At 52.8% G+C, this 8,405-nt stretch overlaps 1 protein-coding gene across 1 annotated transcript; it reads left to right on the top strand.

Moving 5' to 3' along the window:
• The first annotated feature begins 400 nt into the window (after window positions 1-400).
• On the top strand, window positions 401-7,634 carry MLF2 (myeloid leukemia factor 2). Its single transcript, XM_003777949.5, has 8 exons — window positions 401-2,680; window positions 3,247-3,324; window positions 3,555-3,684; window positions 3,934-3,969; window positions 4,842-4,895; window positions 5,303-5,431; window positions 5,601-5,760; window positions 6,648-7,634. Exons 2-8 carry the CDS (start codon window positions 3,275-3,277, stop codon window positions 6,833-6,835), a joined length of 747 nt encoding a protein of 248 aa, XP_003777997.1. The 5' UTR covers window positions 401-2,680; window positions 3,247-3,274; the 3' UTR covers window positions 6,836-7,634.
• The last annotated feature ends 771 nt before the right edge of the window (window positions 7,635-8,405 follow it).

Genomic DNA, 8,405 nt, shown 5'->3' with positions numbered 1-8,405 from the left:
CCGCGCCTGGCCAGCAGATTCTTAAGTTTTGGAAGGAAGAAGAGAAAGGACTCTAGGCACCTAAAGGCAGTAGGTAAAGGATAGCAGGTGGCTGGGCACAGTGGTTCATGTCTGTAATCCCAGCACTTTGGGAGGACAAGTTTGGGCGAATCACTTGAGCTCAGGAGTTTGAGGCCAGCCTGGGCAACATGATGAAACTCCCCATCTCTACAATTTAATTAAAAAAACAAAAAGGGATAACAGGTAACTAAAAAAGAAAAAGGTGGCTACAAGATGTATGCCTTCAATTGGCAGAGACTGTGTCTTATACTTTTGTATGTATGCTTAATACAATGTAACTAGGACAGTGCCAGGCCTCATTAAACATTTGCTTTTTATTTTTATTTATTTTTTTGGAACAGAGTCTCGCTCTATCCCCCAGGCTGGAGTGCAATGGCATGATCTCGGCTCACTGCAACCTCCATTTCCCAGGTTCAAGTGATTCTCCTGCCTCAGCCTACTTGTGGGATTACAGGCGCTTGCTACCACGCCTGGCTACTTTTCGTTTTTGTTGTAGTTGTTGTTTTGAGATGGAGTCTCACTCTATCGCCCAGGCTGGAGTGCAGTGGCACAATCTTGACTCACTGCAACCTCCATCTCTTGGGTTCAAGCGATTCTCCTGCCTCAGCTTCCTGAGTAGCTGGGATTACAAACATGTGCCACCACGCCCGGCTAATTTTGGTATTTTTAGTAGAGACTGGATTTCACTCTGTTGGTCAGGCTGGTCTCGAACTCCTGACCTTGTGATCTGCCCGCCTCAGCCTCCCAAAGTGTTGGGATTACAGGCGTGAGCCACTGCTCCAGGCTTTAAACATTTGTTGATTGGCTGGACAATAAAGAACTTGCTTTAGAAGGAGGAGAGGACAAAAGAAAAAAAAATGGATAGGATCTCTTTAGTTAAGTTTCAGCCACAGAACCTTTACTGGGACAACTCTTGATCACATGTCAAACTGCTTTCATTTGGGGCAAGAGGATAAGGGTGCATGGTGGGAAGTGCAGAGATCTGGAAGATAGAAGATTTTACTAAGTCTCTTGCCCCAGAAATAGCAATGAAAAACAAATTTACTTGTATTCTGTCTGTTTTCCTTTGACTTGCCAGTCTGCCAGCTTATATCTTAATTATCTGTCTCTGCTCCCTGTCTCTATTATTGCTTTTTACCTCTTTAATAATGATCAAGTCCAAAGAAACGTGAGAAGCCCTGTTCCTAGCACCTTTTCCTGAGTCACCAGGGACCCCCTCTTTCTCCCCCAGGGAATTATTGGGAACAAGTCTTTCTCATTGGGTCAGACTCCACACAGCACTAATATGGCTAAAAGCCAGCGTAAAGAACCAGGGAAAGCTGGAGTTTGGATGAGTCTGGTTAAAGTCCATCCTAGACAGTCCAAATGCCCTGACCCCAAAGGGGAGGGCCCTTCTCTCCAGCAGAGCCAGATTTTATGCAAGACATTTAGTATGTCAAAGTATCAGTCTCTGGCCTTGGAGGCAGGTCTCCTGGGCCCCGTTTTAGCTCCTCCCCTGGGTGATCCAAGTTAATTGAGCTCTCCACTCCTTTCTTCCCCCAAACTTTAGACCTTTGACCTAAGAAAGCAACCAAGAAAGGTCAGTGCAGGACCGGGAGCTCTTGAAGACGCAAGAATTCGAGTAAAAGGAAGGGGAAAGTGGCATTAAACTACTAGATTTCAGAACTGTAGCCTTTCCCCAGTCCAACCCTTCACAGATGGGTAATGGGGGAGGGTCCAGGTCCCTCTACAACGCGGGTTCTCATGGGCCTCGGGTTCCAGCCTGGCCGAGGAGCGCCATCTGGCGGCCAATCCCCCAACCTGGATTCTCTGCCCCATCCGACTTTCTGAAGCCCGAACTAGATCTGGGCGGGAGAGTTTCACCTCCTCCTCTGCGTCACTCCGGGGACTCCGCCCTGCCAGGAACGCTCCTCCTCAAGCGGGGACAGGCCCAAGCGCCTCCCCCGCAGGAAAACTGCCCATCCTCCCTCTAGGGTAGACTGCTTCTCCAGTAGAGTCGGCTTAAAGCTCCCCCCAGGGATCCGCCCCGCCTCGTCGCCCACAGAAAGCCCGCCTCTCCCCGAGGGGCATTTGCCCCTCGTCCTCCCGTTTCCCCTTGAGGAGGGAGAGAGAACGTGCTGCACTGCGCCCCCAGGTTCAACCTCCAACCCGGTCCCTCCCGAAGAATGGATTCTTCTTCTCCTTCTCCTCCCCTGCCTTATGGGAGCCTCTTCCAGTCCACAGAACCCAAATCGAGGTTACTAATGAGCTCCCCTTCTTCGTGCCCAGGGGACTCCTCTCGGCTTCAGGCTCTGCTCCCCTGAGCTTGGCCCACGGCCCCGCCGCCCCTGGGACTCGGCCCCAGCCATCTCACCACCCACGCCAGGGGGCGGGGCTCCCACGGCCCGGCCCCCGGGTGGGCGGGTCTATAGTGACGTCACTTCCGCCCGGGCCTGGCCGAGGTTCGGGCTCCGTGGGCCGAGGGGGGGTACGGAGGTGGCAGCTGTGGGAGGAGGCGGCGTGGAAGGCCGAGGAGCTCAAGCCCGGACCAATCCCCACGTCCCGGGCCGCGACCCTGACCCTGCAGCGCACCGGGAAGCGAAACCGGCCGGATGGGCCGCTGAGCCCGAATCGGGCACTGGTGAGGCTCGGGCAGAGCTGGCAGCCCCGGACGGGAGCGGGCCCACGGGGCTGCAGGGTTGGGAGCCCGTGATGCGGGATGGGGAGACGAGAGGCTCGGGCCTACCTCTCCTGCTCGCCCGGCGAGGAGGCGGGGGCTGGAGGAGTCGCAGACAGGCGCGGGGGGCCCGCCTGGTGGAGGCCTGAGTGTAAGGAGGGGGCGGGGTGGCTGGGGTCATTAATGGGGCGGAGGACCTGCACTTGGGATTCTCATCTAGAACGGTTTCGTCGGCGGGAGGAGGGGAGAGTATGCCACCGGCCAGAGCTTTGGGAAGAGGATGGCTCTGAGTGGGGGAGGGAAAAACCGAGAGGGTTGGGAAAATTTTCCATGGCCCTAATTGAGAAAGAGGTTGGAAGAGCCCTATCCCTCCCTAGAGGGTTGTGTGGAACACCTGGAGTAGGGTCTCCCTGGAGCTTAGGGGGTCAGTTACAGGATTTGGAAAGGACAGTGCTCTGAGAGTCCCTACACTGAGTGGGTGTGCAAAACCCTGGCCACCTCCAAGTATCCGAGCTTCCATATCTTTCCAGTGTGGAGCCCCCTGGAGCTGAGATCAGGATGTTCCGCTTCATGAGGGATGTGGAGCCTGAGGATCCCACGTTCCTGATGTGAGTATTCCCTCCCCCTCAGGCTCTCCCACTCCAAGTCTCTGAGCAGTTCAGGCAGACATCGGGGTTCCCATTGCTAGGAATGGTTGGAACTGGCTGGATACCTAGCTCCTACCTAGCAGGAAGCAGGCATCAGCGCCACTGTTGCTCTGTGCGTATTTTTTTGCACGGTAGTGGAGGGATTGACAGTTTGGCGCTTCTGCCATCCATACTATGTGCTCACTCCACAGGGATCCCTTTGCTATTCACCGTCAGCATATGAGCCGTATGTTGTCAGGTGGCTTTGGATATAGCCCCTTCCTCAGCATCACAGATGGCAACATGCCAGGGACCAGGCCTGCCAGCCGCAGGATGCAGCAGGTAATGGTGCTGAGACACACCTGAGACCCAAAGAAAGGTTGGAGGTTGGTTAGGAAAGCGCTTTAGTTTTCTTGCACTACAGCCAACTGAGCAAGTGAAATGCTCTAGGAGTTGGGGAAGGGATCAGGAAAAAGGGCTTTGTGACTCCCTTTTGAGAGGATGGAAAAAAATTGAGGCCATGGGCCTGGTTTGGGATTGTAAAGAGATAGAATGTGGTCTCTAATTTCTGTTCCTCATGTGTTCCTGTAGGCTGGAGCTGTCTCCCCCTTTGGGATGCTGGGAATGGTGAGTCTTTATCTCCGTGTGTCCTTCTATCTCAGACACACTCTCTACCCTTAGATATTATTCCCAAATGTGCCTCTTAGGAATAGTTTCATGAGTAACCCCAGAATCTTCTCTTTTTATGACATTCACAAAGCTCTGAGCCTGTTGAGTACTAGGAGCCCTGTGGGTTAAAGGTGTTATTAACTCTCGTTGGGAGGGTGAGATGGGTGATCACTTGCAGTCAGAAGTTCGAGACCAGACTGACCAATATGGTGAAACCCCGTCTGTCCTAAAAATACCAAAAAAGCCAGGCATGGTGGCACACACCTGTAGTCCCAGCTGCTCTTGAATCCGGGAGGTGGAGGTTGCAGTGAGCCGAGACTGCGCCACTGCACTCCAGCCTGGGCAACAGAGCCAGACTCCATCTCAAAAAAAAAAAAAGAAAAGATGTTATTAACTGTTGTACTCCTAGAAGTTCATTAGGAAGATGTAATTGTCTAGCAAAATTTGTTCTTTTGAGGAGGGAGGTGCAGTTAAAGGGCCAACTAGAGATGATTTTTTGGTAGGTTTTAACAATTTCATGCCTTACCTCTTTAGAGTTTAGAATCCATTAACTTTGGCTTGCTTCCTAAAGATGGGGGGAATATAGCAAGCAGGAGAAGGAAAATTGGATCAGAGCAGTCACAGAGACTGAGGAACGGGTCAGCACTTGACAGGAGGAGAAATATGAGAATTCTGGTTACGTTAACAGAGAATGAGAAAGAGAACTTGCTAGATGTGAAGGAAGAAGAGAAAGGAAATATGCAGCCATGTGGGTTGTGGCTTCCTAAACAGGATCAACTCTGAACACTGACTGTGCTTTCCTAACTCTGTTTTCCATCTCTTTCCTCCAGTCGGGTGGTTTCATGGACATGTTTGGGATGATGAATGACATGATTGGAAACATGGTGAGACTTGCCCCGTCCCCTTCCCCGGCCTTGCTCTCAGTGATGGCTGACAACACCTTGCATCCTCTAAGGCAAGAGGGAGGCAGTATGCTAGTGAAGGGGAAAGTACTGGATAAAGTCATTGAACCAGAGAGCCTTGGGACCCTGTATCTGCTGTCATGCCTGCCTGAAGCAGCCGGCAGCAGCACTCTTATGTAGCATACAATTAAGGCTCTGTCTCTTCAGGTCCTTCTTGCTCATGGTTGGACTCAGAGGAATTTGGGAGGGTAATGATGAGGCCTGATGTTTTTTCAGTTCTTGCATTTTGTGAGAAAGATACAGGCTAGAACAGGCAGCTGAAGGGTGAAATCCCTTCACCAGGGGTGATGCTTCCCCATTCAGTCCTCCCCTACCTACCCTGTCCTCAGGAACACATGACAGCTGGAGGCAATTGCCAGACCTTCTCATCTTCCACTGTCATCTCCTACTCCAATACGGGTGATGGTGCCCCCAAGGTCTACCAAGAGACATCAGAGATGCGCTCGGCACCAGGCGGGGTGAGTGGGGGAGCCCTCCTGTCCCAGAGAAGGTGGGATTGAGTGGCACCACCAGAAACCCTGGCTGCTTTTTTCCGGATTGGGTTGTGTGTGGTGTGTTTATCCTGAGATGGTATAGGCAGGGCTTTGGAAGGGGCGGCTGAGTGTGCTATGTTCTGCCTCATCCCAGATCCGGGAGACACGGAGGACTGTTCGGGATTCAGACAGTGGACTGGAGCAGATGTCCATTGGGCATCACATCCGGGACAGGGCTCACATCCTCCAGCGCTCCCGAAACCATCGCACGGGGGACCAGGAGGAGCGGCAGGACTATATCAACCTGGATGAGAGTGAGCCTTCCCTCCCACTTCCTGGCTGGCAGCCCCTAACCCAGTTCCTGTGGACGAGGAGACATCCCTAACACATAGACACTTCTGGGGCAAAGCTCTGGGTCAGCCCCATATTCCTTTTTTTTTTTTTTTTGAGATGGAGTCTCGCTCTTGTTGCCCAGGTGCCCAGGCTGGAGTGCAGTGGTGCGATCTCAGCTCACTGCAACCTCCGCCTCCCGGGTTTAAGCAATTCTCCTGCCTCAGCCTCCCGTGTAGCTGGAACTACAGGCATGTGCCACCACGCCCAGCTAATTTCTGTATTTTTAGTAGAGACGGGGTTTCGCCATGTGGGCCAGGCTGGTCTCGAACTCCTGACCTTGTGATTCACCCCCCCCCCCCCCCCCCACCTCCGGCCTCCCAAAGTGCTGGGATTACAGGCATGAGCCACTGCACCCAACTGTCAGTCTCATATTCTTACCGCACTTGGAGCCTCCTCCGCTCAGGGGCTGAGTCAGGTGCTGGCTTTGTCTTTGTGAGGGGCCTACTTTGTCCCTGAAGTTCCGTATTGATAGTGTTACACCCTTTTCCACCTTGATCCGTTTCTTTCTCCCCTCTTTATCTTTTTCAAATCCGCAATTATTAAGTACCTAGTGTGCACATAGGACTGTGAACCTGAACTGAAGAATAATCCCATTCTGATTTCTTCCTCCAGTAGGCCACCTTAGGCCTACCGGTGGCTTCCTGGGACCGTGGAGAAACCAAAAGAGCTAAGGGAATTGCCACCCCACCCATCCCTGCATGCACACTCAGCCTTCACCGCTTTGGCCGGAAAAGCTGTGGCTTGCTCGCACATCAGCCTCCAGGAGCCAGGCCGCACACAGGCCTCATGTCCGCTCTGTCTTCTCCAGGTGAGGCCGCGGCGTTTGATGACGAGTGGCGGCGGGAGACGTCCCGATTCCGACAGCAGCGTCCCCTGGAGTTTCGGCGGCTTGAGTCCTCAGGGGCGGGGGGACGAAGGGCGGAGGGGCCTCCCCGCCTGGCCATCCAGGGACCTGAGGACTCCCCTTCCCGACAGTCCCGCCGCTATGACTGGTGAGGGCCCCGGGCCCTCAGCCTCTCTTGTAAGTATCAGGAGTAAGGAGGGCGGGGTGCACCTGTGGACGGTCCTCGGCTGCGAGGCAGGCTCAGTTCAGGCTCCCGCAGGAGCTGCCTTTGATAGTGCGAGTTGACGTGAAAAGAGAACGATGTTCTCACTGACATAAGGGATTAAACCCCAACTCCTGGCTCTTAACGTAAGTTTTTTCTTCCTTTTGACTTGTGCTCCTCTCTCTTTCCTCCTCCAGGTACAGGCTGAGAGGCTGAGAAATCATCCCCTGAATAACTTTTTCCTCTCTGATTCCCATCCCCAATTTAATATTAAATTAACAGGCAAGCCGGCCCCCACCTCTCCCTGGGGGTCTCAGGGAGAACCTTTCACGGCACCCTTTCCCTACCTTTTCCTTCTTTAATCTCCTGGTTTACCATGATGACTTCGCCTCTGCATCTACTGACTTGATTTTTCATTCTGCCGCTCCATCTTCAAACCCCCTCACCTTTCCCGTTCTACTCCTGCCATGCATTGAAGGGTCAGTGCATTTTGGGGTGAGCTCTGGGTTTAGGGGCCTCCTCCATCCCTCAGCTACCCTGGATCTTTGCCCACCTCTTCCTCAGAGCCCCCACTGAGGGGCCGTAGCCGTATCTAGGGCTGTGGAAGGAGCAGACTGGTTCCTAACTCTCTCCCTCCTCCTGCCCACACACATCAAAAGAATCTTCCCTACACCCTTCTCTGCCTTTATTTTTTGATTTGTGCAACTTGTAACTAGGTGTTTATGGAATAAAGGAGAATGGAAAAAAGACCAAGTGGGATTCTGGCTGTACTTTTGATCTTTTCCTGTTCAATTCAACCCTGCTGTCTCCTGTGAAGTTACCTTCTCACTTTTCCTCATCTCCACGTGTAGCGTTCGTACCTCAGAGTTCAAGCCCACATCTCCTTGGTACGGAGAGACCAGCAGCACTGGCAGGTGCAGGCCATCAGCACTTGGCTGGGCTAGGCTGGGGCGTGAGAACATGAGCACCTCCCTCGCTGGCTCTCCCCTCACATTCTGCTGTACCTTTGCTCTTCGGGGATGTGTTGGGCATCTCTCATGGGTGCCTGCAGAACTTGCTGCCCCTTGCCCCTTGGGCAGAGTTTCTTTTCCTGCACTCTGGGTGGAAACACTTCAGATAACCCTACACAGGCCTTCAGAGGGGAGGAACTCTGGTCTGCAGCGTTCCACAAACCCTCCACCCACAGTAGTTGAGAATTTGAGCCCAGGGAAGGAGACTAGAGAAGAAAATTAACCTGGAACCTGAGCAGGACTGGAAGGGCATGAGGAGCTCAAATTTCTCAAGACGTTCACTCTTGCTTTGCCCAGCCAAATGGGTCACTCTGTTCCTCTTGGGAACTTACTTAATGATGACAAATGTGTAGAAGAGTCTGATAATGGTTTCCTCTTTATAAAAGTCTTGAGTTCTTTTCAGTTGGTAAGGATACAAAGACACCTAAGGCTCTGGGTCCTCTCAGGGAAGGGAGGATCTTCCCCTGTGTCTCATGGACAAGTAGATTCAAGAGGATAAGGAAGATTTGT

The sequence above is a fragment of the Pongo abelii genome, chromosome 10 (genome assembly GCF_028885655.2).
Source record: "Pongo abelii isolate AG06213 chromosome 10, NHGRI_mPonAbe1-v2.0_pri, whole genome shotgun sequence".
Taxonomy (NCBI): Eukaryota; Metazoa; Chordata; class Mammalia; order Primates; family Hominidae; genus Pongo; species Pongo abelii.
This window is presented reverse-complemented; position numbering and strand designations above follow the sequence as displayed.